General features: G+C 40.9%; 1 protein-coding gene across 1 annotated transcript; it reads right to left on the bottom strand.

Moving 5' to 3' along the window:
- Positions 1 to 451: 451 nt before the first annotated feature.
- LOC115151265 (NADH-quinone oxidoreductase subunit B) lies at positions 452 to 10,157 on the bottom strand. Its single transcript, XM_075074237.1, is given in 9 exon segments — positions 452 to 568; positions 570 to 627; positions 4,434 to 4,522; positions 4,800 to 4,846; positions 4,953 to 5,132; positions 7,565 to 7,685; positions 7,771 to 7,839; positions 8,206 to 8,270; positions 10,146 to 10,157. Coding segments are annotated over 9 exon segments (678 nt in total). The 3' UTR covers positions 452 to 531.
- Positions 10,158 to 19,049: the final 8,892 nt, after the last annotated feature.

The following is a 19,049-nucleotide window of genomic DNA, read 5'->3' as shown; positions in this document are numbered from 1 at the left end:
CCATCCTTATTTACTCTAAGTAAAACACTGATCTGACATAATTGGTCAAAGCAATGCAAAAGGAAAGCATTCTTACACCAATTCAATGTCAGGTCAGTGATTACTTCAAGGAAGAAAGGAAACATTTAGGAGTATTTCAAAAAGGGACTCTACTCTCTCTTTGGTAGACCCAGAGCTAATAGAAGTAAATGTCTAAACTCAGAATCCTTTGGGGTGCCAAGTGCACCATCTACTGGTTCAGAATATACACACATAGAAAGTCTTCAAACAAAGAAGTACACCAACATACATTACAAAAACGAATGGACTACTAAAGAAACCTGAGGTGACTTCCATCTACATAGTAATGACCATAAATGTTTAAAATGCTCAGTTAAAATGATTATTGATCAATTTAGTTAAATCCCTGCCAGTATCATAATCTGTGCAAGGCCAGGAACAGTGATACAAATGACAAGAAATTCCTTTATTGTTTCTACAGAGAGGAGCCAGAGCTCAACCCAGAATGATTCCTGCCAGACGTACATAATTTCATTTGCGATACCAAATCCTCATTTTCTTCTCTCTTTATTTTCTTTTGCAACTGTAGCGTCCCGTAGAGAAGGGCCTCTGCTGTGGGTGGGCAGCCTATGAGAGGACAAGTAAGTCACTTAGAGTTAAATGTTTTCTATAAAAATAATAAAAAAAGGTAAATAAGATGATCTTCACAGAGCTATTATTGTGATTTGTTACTTTTCCACATTGCTGATCATACAGTGCCTTCAGAAACTATTCACACCCCTGGACTTTTTCCACATTTTGTTGTTACGAAATTGGATTAAAATGGGTTGAATTGTACATTTTGTCAACGAACTACACCAATGTCAAAGTGGAAGTAAAATTCAAAAACTTTTTTTTTTTTTAAATGGAAAATAAAAAACACTATCTTGATTAGATAAGTATTCAACCCCGAGTCAATACATGTTAGAATCACTTGCGGCAGCAATTACAGCTTTGAGTCTTTCTGGGTAAGTCGAAGAACTTTGCACACCTGGATTGTACAATATTTTCCCATTATTCTTTTTTAAACTCTTCAAGCTGGTTGCTGATCATTGCTAGACAGCCATCTTCATGTCCTGACATAGATTTTCAAGCAGATTTAAGTTAAAAAAAATGTAACTAGGCCACTCAGGAACATTCAATGTCATCTTGGTAAGAAACTCCAGTGTATATTTGGCCATGTGTTTTAGGTAATTACCCTGCTGAAAGTTGAATTTTAAATCAAATTAAATGTTATTTACAACAGGTTACCATGCCATGAAATGCTTACAAGCCCTTAACCAACAATGCAGTTCAAGAAAGTTTAAACAAACTAAAGTAAAAAAAAATAAAAAAAATAACAAGGCCATATACAGGTGGTACCAGTACCGAGTCAATGTGCGGGGGTACAGGTTCGTCGAGGTCATTTGTACATGTAGGTAGGGGTAACGTGCCTATGCATAGATAATAAACAGCGAGTAGCAGGAGTGGGGGGTAGAAGCTATTAAGAAGCCTTTTGGATCTCGACTTGGCGCTCCGGTACCACTTGCCGTGCGTCTATGACTTGGGTGACTGGAGTCTGACAATTTTTTGGGCCTCCCAGGACCTATATACTGGGCAGTGTCAGAGGATGGCAAGAAGCTTAGCCCCAGTTATGTACTGGGCCGTACGCACTACCTTCTGTAGAGCAGTTGCCATACCAGGCGGTGAAGCAACCGGTCAGGATGCTCCCAATGGTGCAGCTGTATAACTTTGAGAATCTGGGGACCCAAGCCAAATCTTTTCAGTCTCCTGAGGGGGAATAGGCTTTGTCATGCCCTCTTCACGACTGTCTTGGTGTGTTTGGACCATGATAGTTTGTTGGTGATGGGGACACCAAGGAACATGAAACTCTCGACCGGCTCCACTACAGCCATATAGATGTGAATTGGGGAGTGTTCGGACCATCTTTTCCTGTAGTCCACGATCAGCTCCTTTGTCTTGCTCACGTTGAGGGAGAGGTTGTTGCCCTGGGACCAAACTGCCAGGTATCGAACCTCCTCCCTATAGGCCGCCTCATCATTGTCGGTGATTAGGCCTACACCGTTGTGTCATCAGCAAACTTAAAAATGGTGGTGTTGGAGTCATGCTTGGTCACACAGCAGTCAGGGGTGAACAGGGAGTACAGGATGGGACTAAGCACACACCCCTGAGGAGTCCCGGTGTTGAGGATCAGTGTGGCAGATGTGTTATTGCCTAGCCTTACCACCTGGGGGCAGACTGTCAGGAAGTCCTGGATCCAGTTGCAGAGGGAGGTGTTTAGTCCCAGGGTCCTTAGCTTAGTGATGAGCTTTGTGGGCACTATGGTGTTGAACGCTGAGCTGTAGTCAATGAATAGCATTCTCACATAGGTGTGCCTTTTGTACCGGTGGGAAAGGGCAGTGTGGAGTGCGATTACATCATCGGTGGATCTGTTGATGCGGGATGCAAATTGAAGTGGGTCTAGGGTTTCTGGGATAACGGTGTTGATGGGAGCCATGACCAGCCTTTCAAAGCACTTCATGGCTACCGACGTGAGTGCTACGGGGCAGTAGTCATTTAGGCAGGTTACCTTCGCTTCCTTGGGCACAGGGACTATGGTGGTCTGCTTGAAACCTATGTATTAGACTCAGTCAGGGAGAGGTTGAAAATGTTAGTGAAGACACTTGCCAGTTGGACCGCTCATGCTCCGAGTACACATCCTGGTAATCCATCTGGCCCCGCGGCCTTGTGAATGTTGACCTGTTTAAAAGGTCTTGCTCACATTGGCTACGAACAGCATGATCACAGTCGTCCGGAACAGCTGGTTCTCTCATGCCTGCTTCAGTGTTGCTTGCCTCGAAGCGAGCATAAGAGGCATTTAGCCCGTCTGGTAAGCTTGCGTCACTGGGCAGCTCGCGGCTGTGCTTCCCTTTGTAGTCCATAATAGTAGTGCAAGCCCTGCCACATCCGACGAGCGTCAGAGCCGGGGTAGTAGGATTCAATCTCAGTCCTGTATTGATGCTTTGCCTGTTTGATGGTTCGATATGAGGGCATAGCGGGATTTCTTATAAGCGTCTGGATTAGTGTCCAGTTCCTTGAAATAGGAGGCTCTAGCCTTTAGCTGGTACTTCCTGCTTTAGTTTTTGCTTGTAAGCAGGAATCAGGAGGATAGAATAATGGTCAGATTTGCCAAATGGAGGGCGAGGGAGAGCTTTGTATGTGTCTGTGTGGAGTAAAGTTGGTCTAGAGTCATTTTTCCTCTGGTCGCACGTGACATGCTGGTAGAAATGAGGTAAAACAGATTTAGGTTTGCCTGCATTTATCTCCCAGTGTCTGTTGGAAAGCAGACTGAACCAAGTTTAGGATTTTGCCTGTGCTTAGCTCTATTCTGTTCATTTTTCTCCTAAAACTCCCTAGTCCTTGCAGATGACAAGCATACCCATAACATGATGCAGCCACCACCATGCTTGAAAATATGAAGAGTGGTACTCAGTGATGTGTTGTGCTAGATTTGCCCAACGAAAACACTTTTGTATTCAGGACAAACAGTTAATTTATTTGTCACATTTTGCAATATTACTTTAGTGCCTTATTGCAAACACAATACATGTTTTGGAATATTTGTATAGGCTTCCTTCCACCCTGCCATTTATGTTAGTATTGTGGAGTAACTACAATGTTGATCCATCCTCAGTTATCTCCCATCACAGCCATTAAACTAGCTGTTTTAAAATCACCATTGGCCTCAGGATGAAATCCCTGAGAGGTTTCCTTCCTCTCCGGCAACTGAGTTAGGAAGGGCGCCAGTATCTTTGTAGCGACACCATCCAAATTGCAATTAATAACTGCACCATGATCAAAGAGATATTCTATGTCTGCCCCCCCCCTTTTTTTTTACCCATCTACCAATTGGGGGCCCTTTTATCCAAACCATTGGAAAACCTCCCTGGTCTTTGTGGTTGAATCTGTGTTTGAAATTCACTGCTAGACTGAGGGACCTTACAGATCATTGTATGTGTGGGGTACAGAGATTGACTACCCAATTTAAAATCCTGTTAAACACTTATTGCACAACGTGAGTCCATGCATCTTACTATGTGACTTGTTAAGCACATTTTTACTCCAATTATTTAGGCTTGCCATAACAAAACGGTTGAATACTTACTGACCTAAGACATTTCAGCTTCTCATTTTTAATTAATTTGTAAACATTTCTAATTCCACTGACATTAGAGTATTATGTGTAGATTAGTGACTAAATGAAATCCATTTTAAATTCAGGATGTAACAACAAAAAGTGGAATTAAGTCAAGCGGTGTGAATACTTTCTGAAGGCACTGTATATCAGGGCCAGAACAAATTATTTGTTTTAGAAGAGTAAAAAAATAAAATACAAATAACAGAATGATACATACCTGGAACGTATATGTCCACTGGTACAATGCGGTCACACCCTCGAACCACGGCGTAAGAGTAGTGGTAGTAGCCACCCCCATTGGCACAGCTTAATAAGGACAGAGTAATAAGGTACACTGTGGCTAAACTAACTGTTGAATATGAAAAATGTCAACCGACACTGTAAAAGCACTGTGTGTAATGCTAAAACAGTTTGGGGAATTAAATCCCAATCGGTTGGCAGTAATCTTTCATAAAAAAAAAATTAAATAAAATAATCAGGCATTCTTAAATGAAAACGTTACAAGGACATCATGTGATCCATTTCAAACTAGACAACCACTAACATGTTTCTGCTTGAATCTAATATTAGAACAAAACTTTACCTGCCCATGGAAATTACATATCTTGGCTCAGGCATCTGGTCATAAACCTATGGGAAAATAAGCATGTTGAATTCATGGTCAATAAAAACTAACCTGATTTCAAGCAAATGCAGAACTCCTTTCTCCAAAGAAACATGTTCTTCAGTCACATACCTTGCGCAGAGCGGGGGCCATCTTGTTGGTCAAGGTGCCTGCCACAATCATGACGTCGGCCTGTCTGGGGCTGGCTCTGAACACCACTCCGAACCGGTCCATGTCGTATCGAGGAGCCGCCATGTGCATCATCTCAATCGCACAGCATGCCAGGCCAAAGGTCATGGGCCACAGGGAGCTCTAATGTAGAAATCCACAAAAACAGATTAGATTGGTCTACAAAACAAACTGAACAAAGATCATTCAGTCAGTCAATGTTTTTCCCTAACAATCCTCAGCTCATCTTGAGAAAGGTGAAAAGGTCAAGGAATAATGTTTAGAGCAATGGTTCTCAAAACTTTTTATAGTCCCGTACCCCTTTAAAAATTCAACCTCCAGCTGCAGTATCTTTAGCATCAGGGTCAGCACACTCAAATGTTGTTTTTTGCCATCATTGTAAGCCTGCCACACACACACACACACAATATGATACATTTAAACATAAGAATGAGTGCGAGTTGTCGTCACAACCCGGCTCGTGGGAAGTGACAAAGAGCTCTTATAGGATCAGGGAACAAATAATAAATCAATAATTTTGCTCTTTATTTAGCTATCTTACTTATAAAACCTTTAGTTCATCAAAAATGGGGAATAACTCACCACAGGTTAATAAGAAGGGTGTGCTTGAAAGGATGCACATAACTCTGCAATGTTGGGTTGTATTGGAGAGAGTCTCAGTCTTAAATCATTCTCCACAGTCTGTGCCTGTATTTAGTTGTCATGCTAGTGAGGGCCGAGAATCCACTCTCACATAGGTACGTGGTTGCAAAGGGCATCAGTGTCTTAGCTCGATTTTCCAAGTCAAGAAACTGAGCGCAGCCCAATCCAGAAATCTGGCAGTGGCTTCTGATTAAATTACATTTTCACAGAATCGCATGTTGCAATTTCAATGAGGCTCTCCTTTTCAGATATCAGTAAGTGGATTGGAGGCAGGGCATAAAAGGGATAACGAATCCAGTCGTTTGTGTCGTCCGTTTCGGGAAAACACCTGTGTAATTGCGCACCCAGCTCACTCAGTCAGGTGCTTCACTATATCACGTTTGACATTGTCCGTAAGCTTGAATTTATTTACACACACAAAAAAAAAATCGTACAATGATTTGAAAGACCTGTGTGTTGTCCTTGTTAATGCAGACAGAAAAGAGCTCCAACTTCTTAATCATAGCCTCAATTTTGTCCGGCAGAATGAATATAGTTGCGGAGTCCCTGTAATCCTAGATTCAGATTTTTCAGGCGAGACTAAACATCACCCAGATAGGCCAGTCGTGTGAGAAACTCATCATCATGCAAGCCCCCTGATAACCAGTACACTTCTGTATGTTGTAAAAGCGTTACATGGTCACTGCCCATATCATTGCATAATGTAGAAAATACAGAGTGCGTCTTTATTCTTCTCGCTCAAAAAACTCCCGCGGCTTATTTTTCAAATGGTCATGTTTGGTTTATAAATGTCAGCGCGAGTGAAGGTTTCCCGCAAGAGAGTAACGGTTAATGTGATTGGATGTTCATTATTTGACTAGGCTACCTGTATTTGACATTGTGTTGTTATTTCGCAGAACAGTAGATGGTTTAAATTTTATTTTTGGCAGTGAAACAAATCTACTCAGGCAAGAAAAAAGAAAAAAACTCACCCAAATATAGCCCCGTTGGAAAATATAAAATGTACCGTTTGAAAATGTTAAGAATTACTGTTTTTTTTTTATTTTTATTGCCCCAGTGTGGGAATACCTGGTTTAGAGGAATGACACCCCCCCCCCTCCAAAAAAAAATGTTTTATTATTTGTGAAGGCATTGGCTGGAATTTTACTTCAAATTAAAATGGAATTACGGGAGTCACAGACAACTTTAATTTTCCCCCAGCAAAGGAGACTCAATATGGAAAAAGTGAGACCAGACTACACTTCCCTCTGTCGTTAGTTTAATCATTTTGACAGTTCCTTGACTGACAGTCAGCTGGCCACATACTGTTTGTTTAGTAGATTACAAAGAGAAGTAAAGAAGGATGGGCTCACGAGTGGCACAGTGGTCTAAGGCACTACATTGCTGTGCCACTAGATATTCTGGGTTCGAGTCCAGGCTCTGTCGCAGCCGACCGCAACCAGGAGACCCATGGGGCGGTGCACAATTGGCCCAACGTCGTCCGGGTTAGGGAAGGGTTTGGCCAGCAGGGATGTCCTTGTCCCATCGTGCACTAGCGATTCTTGTGGCGGGCCGGGCACAGTGACACGGTCGCCAGGTGTACGGTGTTTCCTCCGACACATTGCTGCGGCTGGCTTCCGGGATAAGTGGGCATTGTGTCAAGAAGCAGTGCGTCATGGCTGGGTTTCGGAGGATGCACGGCTCTCGACCTTCACCTCTCCCGAGTCCGTACGGGAGTTGCAGCGATGAGACAAGACTAACTACCAATTGGATACCACGAAATTGTGGATAAAACATTTACAAAAATAAAAAGGATGGGGAGTGCTCTTTTGGAGTTTTATAAAAAGCCAAATTGACACTCAAAACATACAAAATGTACCGTATGCCACTGCAAAACAGATATTGTGTGGCATTGAATCTGAGCCCTGACTTACTCTGCGTGCCCAGTTCACCAGATCATCCAGTTTAGTGATGACATATTCTCCCTTGCTGCTTGCTACTGCAGCGGGCTTGGCAGCAGCCACCGCTGTGCTTTTCTCTCTGACTGGAACCACACTGGAGGAAAAAGGAATATTAAGTACTCGAGCAAATCTTCTTTATAGTTCTTGACAAATTCAGATGTTCACTGGATTTCCATTACCTTGTAGCATTGTCGCTTTTAGCAATGTGGTGTAGCGACCTCTGTCGTATCGCAAATACTGAAATGGGTCTGTGTGGTAAAAAGACCAAGATTGGATTGGCACCGACAACTTTGTGATAACTGCTGATGTAAAAGAGGTTTATAAAATAAAGTTGATTGACTGACTGACTTACTGGCCATCAACACAAGCACAAGGGCACTGCACAGAAATAACACAATACTCTAAACTATAACAAATGGGGCAAACAATTTTAATATAGACTACTGGTGATTCCAAAACAGAAAGAACCTTTATGTTGCTAACTATAGTAAATGCCAGACCTGTCTTGGACAAATTACGCACTTGATAAGGTGATAAATTAAAACCAGACTGCCAGAGACAGCAGATAACCGTTCCTAAATAATATCAGATTAAACTTTAAAAAGCATCATTACCTTGATGAAAAGTTACCAAACGCGGCGAGGCGAGGGACTGCTAAGAAAATACAAAAAAAGCATAGCTAGATTTCAACAAATGCAATTAAATCATTATGCCACACCAAACTCTCTAGCTAACACAATTTACTTGGGGGATAACGTTACTGCACAGGTTGTCACTTGTTACCACAGCCTAACCCAAAATCACGACCAAAAAGCGTTTTTTTTTGTTTGAATGAATCATTACGAGAGACAATATTGACATTTGTGGCTGCAGTAACTAGTGGAAACCCACTGACTGGCAGTCAATGCGCATTTCTTGAGTGGCATAACAAACAGACGTTTGTGATATGGCTAGTTGTAACTTAGCCAAACTGACTTGTACGGCAGTGCTTATATAAATATTAACATGCATTTGCCATTAGATGACCATTAGCGAAGAGGTTGATCACACTGCACGTCTGACTGAGGAACTTAACGTTCCACGCGTGCTAGTTAGCTATTTACAAACAAACATTTATTCCCTAGCTAGCTAACGTTAGCTAGTTAACCTAGCCAGAGCCGTTTCTGTTCAGATTTATGCCAGATATAGCAACTAGCTAGTTATAGCTAGATAGCAAGGTCAGTGATTATTTATTTATTTATTTTATTTTTTATTTCACCTTTATTTAACCAGGTAGGCAAGTTGAGAACAAGTTCTCATTTACAATTGCGACCTGGCCAAGATAAAGCAAAGCAGTTCGACAACATACAAAAACACAGAGTTACACATGGAGTAAAACAACATACAATCAATGATGCAGTAGAAAAAAATAAGACTATATACAATGTGCGCAAATGATGTGAGATAAGGGAGGTAAAGGCAAAAAATGCCATGGTGGCAAAGTAAATAAAGTATGGCAAGAAAAACACTGTAATGGTAGATTTGTAGTTTGAAGAAAGTTAAAATATAAATAATATGGTGCAAAGGAGCAAAATAAATAAATACAGTAGGGGAAGAGGTAGTAGTTTGGGCTAAATTAAAGATGGGCTATGTACAGGTGCAGAGATCTGTGAGCTGCTCTGACAGCTGGTGCTTAAAGCTAGTGAGGGAGATAAGTGTTTCCAGTTTTAGAGATTTTTGTAGTTCGTTCCAGTCATTGGCAGCTGAGAACTGGAAGGAGAGACGACCAAAGGAGGAGTTGGCTTTAGGGGTGACCAGAGAGATATACCTGCTGGAGCGCGTGCTACAGGTGGGTGCTGCTATGGTGACCAGTGAGCGGAGATAAGGGGGGACTTTACCTAGCAGGGTCTTGTAGATGACCTGGAGCCAATGTGTTTGGCGACGATTATGAAGTGAAGGCCAGCCAACGAGAGCATACAGGTCGCAGTGGTGGGTTGTATATGGGGCTTTGGTGACAAAACGGATGGCACTGTGATAGACTGCATCCAGCTTGTTGATTAGGGTATTGGAGGATATTGGTCAGTTTTACGAGGGTATGTTTGGCAGCATGAGTGAAGGATGCTTTGTTGCGAAATAGGAAGCCAATTCTAGATTTCACTTTGGATTGGAGATGATTGATGTGAGTCTGGAAGGAGAGTTTACAGTCTAACCAGACACCTAGGTATTTGTAGTTGTCCACAAATTCTAAGTTAGAACCGTCCAGAGAAGTTATGCTGGATGGGCGGGCAGGTGCAGGCAGCGATCGGTTGAAGAGCATGCATTTTAGTTTTACATGTGTTTAGGAGCAGTTGGAGACCACGGAAGGAGAGTTGAATGGCATTGAAGCATTATAACTGATGGTGGAAGCATAAAATGACAACAAATCCGAGATAATACATTAATCAGCTGGCATAGGAAATATTGTAACGTTAGTGGGATAAATAAGTCGGATATTTAGCAGAATGATATGTCGCAGTAACTTGGGATCGTTGCATATTAGCCATAACATCACTCACCCACCCACCCACCAACCAACCAACGCCGCCATCTTTCGCAAAGTGATCCTGGATCTGCTCTGAGCTACGTCATACCCCATGGAACCACTTGCAAATGTGAAATTATTTCCCACATCTTCGGTATTTAAGTTCAGACCAATCAATACGTTTAACTCTTACTTTAGACATTTTTCCCTCCCTGTCAACAACAAAAAATATACCGGTAGGCCCCTATAATTAACTGCTATATTTAATTGAATGAATCCTTGGGACGTCCCAACCCTGAACCTAACCGTTTTAAATGTCAACTTCAAAGAAGTAGGGACGTCCCAACCCTGAACCTAACCGTTTTAAATGTCAACTTCAAAGAAGTAGGGACGTCCCAAGGATCACAGATAGGACGGACCGTTCTATCACGTATCTATCAAGTCTTCTCATTTTTAGCGAACCCAAATCAACCGAGGTAAAAAGAGTTTCAAATTGGATATTCGCGCTTTCAAACCACTTGAGCCACAGACTCCAAATAAAAGTCATGATGTTGTAAAAATTGCTCACAACATTGCACATGTCTTATTTTCACGATTTGGACATTAATTGGCTTTCCAAAGCTAATAAATATGTGCAAATGTGAGCAGCATTTTGATTTCCAAGTTTAATTATTTAGGGAGCATAAACAAAGTACAAACCTTTTTTACATTCAAATGTCAATAGCTCCTTGGTCATGTGACCTACTGACTTCAAACAAAGTTCAGAATGTCTACTGACTACCCTTCTATATTGCAGACCCTTTCGTTTGTCCATTTTCATCTCACAAGATTTTAAAATAATTTTTCAAAATGTAGAATTTCAATAGCTCCTTGGTCATGTGACCTACTGACCTCAAACAAGGTTCAGAATGTCCACTGACTATACCTTCATATCGCACACTCTGATGTTTGTCTACTTTCATCTCATGCTTTTAGACTTAAATCTGTAAGATTTGCAGGCCTTCATTTTACATGGGTGTTAAAAACCATTTTTTTAAGTCAACAAATGTTCTATGCTCGCAATAACTATCTTTCACATGGACACTGAAAACATCCGCAAATGGCTGTATGTGGTATGGATCAAGGACAGGAGAGGTGTTCAAACAGAGGTGCTTAAAGGAAGGCGCACAGGTAGGCCTCATGAAAAACAATGTTTCATATGCTCCTTTTAATCACAGTAATAGGCAGTGATTTGTCAGTCACAGTGAGCTTGATAATGTGAAAGAATCATTTTCATAGCATCACTTTCATATACTGTACATTAAGAGAAATCCTTCTACGTTGAGTATTAGAATGCAGTTTCCATAACCTGATAATGACTTGATATTTGAGTGCATTCACAACAAGCCAGCTGCAGACAACTTACAAAATGCAATATTGCATTTAATGGTTCATTTTTCTGATGAAAATAGCTATTTGATGCATGGCCTACTATTTCTAACTGGGAAAATAAATTCCTACGTCTTTTGTGAGTAAAATCCTTTGTCCAAAATTGATTTAGGTACATTTTTGTGAAGAGGTATGAGGGTTGTGATATGGGTCATTTAATAGTAAAATAATTTAAGGGATCAATACATTTCTATATTGCTTCCTCAGTATCTGCATGAACCATCAGGCCAAGTGTTTTTGGTTGACCCTGCTGGACAGAAAGAGAAGGAGGAATCGGAACACGCTGCATTCAAATTCAGGTCTTAGTTATTCCATTGTACTGGATCTAATACATATTAGCATTTTACATACATTCATAAGTGTAATAATTTTTTATGACATACTGTGAAAAACTCTTGGCTGCTGGCTCTGTCACTTTCAGACATGCGCAGAGCAGACTTGAACCACAGGGGTTCTCTGTAAAGAGAGAGTAATCCAAAAGGCACAGACACACCCCTTGACTTTTAATTGGCACCTTTGACCTGTATGTATTCTCCGTCCGTAATGGGTCCGCAGTCAAACGACCACCCCTCATCACAGTCAAACGCTCCATAAAACACTTCAGCGAGCAGGCCTTTCTAATCAACCTGGCCCGGGTATCCTGGAAGGATATTGACCTCATTCCGTCAGTAGAGGATGCCTGGTTATTCTTTAAAAGTGCTTTCTTCACCATCTTAAATAAGCATGCCCCATTCAAAAAAGGTAGAACCAGGAAAAGATATAGCCCTTGGTTCACTCCAGACCTGACTGCCCTTGACCAGCACATAAACATCCTGTGGCGTACTGCATTAGCATCAAATAGCCCCCGCGATATGCAACTTTTCAGGGAAGTAAGGAACCAATATACACAGGCAGTTAGGAAAACAAAGGCTAGCTTTTTCAAACAGAAATTTGCATCCTGTAGCACAAACTCCAAAACGTTCTGGGACACTGTAAAGTCCATGGAGAATAAGAGCACCTCCTCCCAGCTGCCCACTGCACTGAGGCTAGGAAACACTGTCACCACTGATAAATCTACGATTATCGAGAATTTAAATAAGCATTTTTCTACGGCTGGCCTTGCTTTCCACCTGGCTACCCCTACCCCGCTCAACAGCTCTGCACCCCTCACAGCAACTTGTCCAAGCCTCCCTATTTCTCCTTCACCCAAATCCAGATAGATGATGTTCTGAAAGAGCTGCAAAATCTGGGCCCCTACAAATCAGCTGGGCTAGATAATCTGGACCCTCTCTTTCTAAAATTATCCACCGCAATTGTTGCAACCCCTATTACTAGCCTGTTCAACCTCTCTTTCGTATCGTCTGAGATCCCCAAAGATTGGAAAGCTGCTGTGGTCATCCCCCTCTTCAAAGGGGGAGACACTCTAGACCCAAACTGTTACAGACCTATATCTATCCTACCCTGTCTTTCTAAGGTCTTCGAAAGCCAAGTTAACAAACAGATCACCGACCATTTCGAATCCCACCGTACCTTCTCCGCTATGCAATCTGGTTTCCGAGCTGGTCATGGGTGCACCTCAGCCACGCTCAAGGTCCTAAACGATATCATAATCGCCATCGACAAAAGACAATACTGTGCAGCCATGTCCATCGACCTGGCCAAGGCTTTCAACTCTGTCAATCACCGCATTCTTATCGGCAGACTCAACAGCCTTGGTTTCTCAAATGACTGCCTTGCCTGGTTCACCAACTACTTCTCAGATAGAGTTCAGTGTGTCAAATGGGAGGGCCTGTTGTCCGGACCTCTGCCAGTCTCTATGGGGGTGCCACAGTGTTCAATTCTCGGGCCGACTCTTTTCTCTGTATACATCAATGATGTCACTCTTGCGGCTGGTGATTCTCTGATCCATCTCTACGCAGACGACACCATTCTGTATACTTCTGGCCCTTCTTTGGACACTGTGTTAACTAACCTCCAGACGAGCTTAATGCCATACAACTCTCCTTCCGTGGCCTCCAACTGCTCTTAAATGCAAGTAAAACTAAATGCATGCTCTTCAACCGATCGCGGCCCGCATCTGCCCACCTGCCTAGCATCACTACTCTGGACGGTTCTGACTTAGAATATGTGGACAACTACAAATACCTAGGTGTCTGGTTAGAGTGTAAACTCTCCTTCCAGACTCACATTAAGCATCTCCAATCCAAAATTAAATCTAGAATCGGCTTCCTATTTCGCAACAAAGCATCCTTCACTCATGCTGCCAAACATACCCTCGTAAAACTGACTATCCTGCCGATCCTTGACTTCGGCGATGTCATTTACAAAATAGCCTCCAACACTCTACTCAGCAAATTGGATGCAGTCTATCACATCCGTTTCGTCACCAAAGCCCCATATACTACCCAACACTACGACCTGTATGCTCTCGTTGGCTGGCCCTCCCTTCATATTCGTCATTAAATCCACTGGCTCCAGGTCATCTATAAGTCGTTGCCTTATCTCAGCTCACTGGCCACCATAGCAGCAACCACCCGTAGCACGCGCTCCAGCAGGTATATTTCACTGGTCACCCCCAAAGCCAATTCCTCCTTTGGCCGCCTTTCCTTCCAGTTCTCTGCTGCCAATGACTGAAGCTGGAGACTCATATCTCCCTCACTATCTTTAAGCGCCAGGTATCAGAGCAGCTTACAGATCATTGCACCTGTACGTAGCCCATCTGTAAATGGCCCATCCAACTACCTCATCCCCATATTGTTATTTTATTTATCTTTTTGATTTGTTTTTCTCCTTTGCACCACAGTATCTCTACTTGCACATTCATCTTCTGCACATCTTACTCCAGTGTTTATTTGCGAAATTGTAATTATTTCGCCACTACGGCCTATTTATTTCCATACCTCCCTAATCTTACTTCATTTGCACACACTGTATATAGACTTTTGTATTGTGTTATTGACTGTACGTTTGTTTATTCCATGTGTAACTCTGTGTTGTTGTTTGTGTCGCACTGCTTTGCTTTATCTTGGCCAGGTCGCAGTTGTAAATTAGAACTTGTTCTCAACTGGCTTACCTGGTTGAATAAAGGTGAAATATATATTTTTTTAAATCAGTATGTGGGAATGTCTTAAAGCCCGTCCTACATGTAGTGTTGGTACATGGAATTTTCCTCAACTGGATATATCATAAATTGCTATTGCAAATAGAAGTATTATGTTGAACAACTGACATTTTCAGATATTATTTTGACAAAAACACTTTGGAGCTTACAATTCATTCTCTATTGTCATAGATTTGGTGGGCACTGTCATCTGTGATCTTTGTGATATGACTTTCTTTAAGCACGTACTGATGTAACTGTCCCTTAATATTTTTTTCTTAAAGTCTACAAATTCTCTACATTTATTCACTCTGTGATAGGGTTGGATCCTATATGCTACTTTTATTATTGTCCTGTAAATGGTTCAGTGGCTATAATTTAGGCTGTGTGTAGAATGGGGCATAAAGGAAATTACCTCTACTAATAAATTACTACTAGATTATAGTGATAAGGAAAACAGCATACACATTTGGCTTGTGTATTCATTTGCCTATAACTAATCATAATTCCATTATTTTTACATAAAAAAGAGAATACTTCAAAATGAGAAGATCCTGCCATGGAAAAGACAACTGGGTGGACATAAAGTGGAAAGGAGGGGAAATAACTCACACCATGCAGCAGGACACCTTCAGCTGTGGGGTCTTTGTAATGCAGGTTTGATAGTTATATTTTCAATAATGAATGGTTAGCTGTTATGTGACAATTAGGTCAAAAACTATTTTATTTTTTGGTGTAGATGGCCAAGGAAGTTGTACAGAACTTCCCCAACATCCCCTCCCAAATGGAACCTTCAAAAACACATGGAGCAACTGCGAAAAGAAATGGCTGAGGATATACTAAAAATGTCTGGTATGTAATGACATTTAATTCAAAGTAAATGTAAATTCTTTATTTTTATGTACCTGTAGTTGTGTGGGACAGCCATATGTTCAGTTCATGCCTATGATTTCAGCAGTATTTTCACGGCCGGATAAAAAACGTACCCAATTTAATTTGGTTACTCCTGCCCAGAAACTAGAATATGCATATAATTAGTAGATTTGGATAGAAAACACTCTAAAGTTTCTAAAACTGTTTGAATGGTGTCTATGAGTATAACAGAACTCAAATGGCAGGCCAAAACCTGAGAAGATTCCATACAGGAAGTGCCTTGTCTGACAATTTGTTGTCCTTCTGTAGCATCTATATCAAAAATACAGCATCTGTGCTATAACGTGACATTTTCTAAGGCTTCCATTGGCTCTCAGAAGGCGCCAGAAAGTGTAATGGGGTGTCTGCTGTCTCTGGGCAAAGAACAGCAGGATAATTTGTTAGTGGTCAGCCTGGGAACAGTGAGACTGAGAGGCGCGTTCCATTTTTTTTTCTTTCAGCCTTTGAATGAATACAACGTCGCCTGGTTGGAATATTATTGCTATTTTACGAGAAAAATAGCATAAAAATTTATTTTAAACAGCGTTTGACATGCTTCGAAGTACGGTAATGGAATATTTAGCATTTTTTTGTCACGAAATGTGCTCGCGCGTCACCCTTCGGATAGTGACCTGAACGCACAAACAAAACGGAGCTATTTGAATATAACTATGGATTATTTGGAACCAAAACAACATTTGTTGTTGAAGTAGAAGTCCTGGGAGTGCATTCTGATGAAGAACAGCAAAGGTAATCCAATTTTTCTTATAGTAATTCTGAGTTTAGTGAGCACCAAACTTGGTGGGTGTCAAATTAGCTAGCCTGTGATGGCCGAGCTATCTACTCAGAATATTGCAAAATGTGCTTTCGCCGAAAAGCTATTTTAAAATCTGACACCGCGATTGCATAAAGGAGTTCTGTATCTATAATTCATAAAATAATTGTTATGTTTTTTGTGAACGTTTATCATGAGTAATTTAGTAAATTCACCGGAAGTTTGCGGTGGGTATGCTAGTTCTGAACATCACATGCTAATGTAAAAAGCTGGTTTTTGATATAAATATGAACTTGATTGAACAAAACATGCATGTATTGTATAACATAATGTCCTAGGAGTGTCATCTGATGAAGATCATCAAAGGTTAGTGCTGCATTTAGCTGTGGTTTTGGTTTTTGTGACATATATGCTTGCTTTGAAAATGGCTGTGTGATTATTTTTGGCAGGGTACTCTCCTGACATAATCTAATGTTTTGCTTTCGCTGTAAAGCCTTTTTGAAATCGGACAATGTGGTTAGATTAACGAGAGTCTTGTCTTTAAAATGGTGTAAAATAGTCATATGTTTGAGAAATTGAAGTTATAGCATTTTTGAGGTATTTGTATTTCGCGCCACGCTCTACTATTGGATATTGGTGAGGCGTTCCGCTAGCGGAACGCCTGTCCCTAAAAGGTTTTAAGAGAAAGGATGACCTTAATGTATGTCAAGTAGAGGCACTATGGGCTCAGGTACATCTGCCTCACCAGGCAGCCATATTGGTAGGATGTGTGTATAGACCTCCTAGCTCTAAGGTGTCCTATCTGGATGACTTATGTACTGGGTTTGACCAGGCCACAGAAAGCAAAATTGATGAGATATGCCATGAACTGTGGTTTGAAACCAATGGTTAATGATACTACTAGATCATCAATTAAGTTGGGTCATCGTTCAGACACATGCATTGATCTGATTTTCTGTAATATACCATTGCAATGCTTAAAAGCCAAATCATGCCAGTGGGCTGGACAGACCATAATATTGTGACCATAACCATGAACACCAAGGTTCCAAAGAAACCCCCTAGGATAATGGTCAAGAGGAATTTTAAAACATTTAATCATGAGCTATTTCTAAATGATTTGGCTGCTGTACCCTGGGAGCTGATTTATCTAGAGGATGATTTAAATCACGCTACAGAATGTTTTATTGATTTGCTCACTGAGGTAATGGACCATCATGCCCCAGTAAGAAAGAGTACAGTTGGTGCTCATCCATCTCCATGGATTGATGATGAACTGGGTGAGGCTTTTTCTCAAAGAAATATGGCAAAAGTCTTAGCAGCTAAGTCAAAATTAGAAATTGATGATCAGAATTATAGAACATTACGTAATTATGCAGTTAAATTGAATCGAAAGAAAAAAAAGTTATTTTACAACAATGTTTTTATTGATTGTAAAAATGATTCTAAAAATGTATGGAACACAGTTAAGGGCTTACTTGGTACATCTATTTCATCATGCCCATCTAGTGTGGAGGTTGACGGGAGAATAATAACAAAACCAGTTGATATTGCCAATCATTTTGCAGATTTTTTTACAAAGAAAATTAATTTACTGAGCAACAATGTAAACATACATTCTTCCAAACAAGCTATTGTCCAATGGATTGATGATCATATTATGAGCAACAAGGTCTGCTCTTTTAGTCTGCAAACGGTGTCAGTGGAGGAGGTGTTAAACCTATTGAAGTCATTACCTGATGGTAAATCTACAGGTTATGATCTTTTTGACAATTTTTTGCTTCGCTCTTCTGCTCCCCAGATTGCAGTTCCACTGAGATACATATTTAATTGGTCACTGGAAAAGGGGATGTTTGCAAATGTATGGAAGCATGCGAAACTGTGTCCTATTCCGAAAGACTGCAAAGAACCCATTACTCCTGCCAATAGTCGACCAATTAGTCTACTCCCCACACTCAGTAAGATATTGGAGGGTATTGTGAGTAGACAAATATGGGAGTACATGGAAAAGAATGATCTGATTACAGCCAATCAGCATGCTTATCGCAAAAACCATTCCACTACCATTGCATTGGTTGACATGACTGACCAGTGGATCAATGCTATGGAAAATGGCAAGTTTGTGGGTGTACTATTTTTAGATTTCAGTGCAGCATTTGATTTAGTGGATCATGAAATAAATTTGACAAAATTAATGCATTATGGTTTTAAGGAGGTACCATTGAATTGGGTACAGTCATATCTAACTGACAGGAAACAGTCCACCTATATCAATGGTTCATTTTCTTCCCCTCATGTGTTAAACTGTGGAATACCGCAGGGCAGCTGCCTTGGGCCACTTCTTTATTTAATATATACCAACGACCTTCCCTATGCCTTAGCTGAAACTCAACCTACTATATTTGCAGATGATACTACAATTTATGCAGCAAGACAATCGGTTCAACAGGTACAGCAAGCTTTACAAGGAGATTTTGAGAATATCAGGGAGTGGGTTTGCCAAAACAAACTTGTTTTAAACACCAAGAAAACCAAAGTTATGTTGATCTGTTCCACTAGGAAATGCCCAAATCAGCATGGGATACAATTAAGTATGGGAGGAGTACTAATTGAAGAAGTGGCAGAAATCAAACTATTGGGAGTGCAGCTAGACAACTGCTTATCATGGTCGTCTCAAATAACTAATCTATGTAGAAAAAATATTAAAACAGCATGCATAATCAGAAGGATAGCTAAATATTTACCAGGAAAAATTCTTCAGCAA

Source organism: Salmo trutta, chromosome 17 (assembly GCF_901001165.1).
Source record: "Salmo trutta chromosome 17, fSalTru1.1, whole genome shotgun sequence".
Classification (NCBI taxonomy): Eukaryota; Metazoa; Chordata; class Actinopteri; order Salmoniformes; family Salmonidae; genus Salmo; species Salmo trutta.
This window is presented reverse-complemented; position numbering and strand designations above follow the sequence as displayed.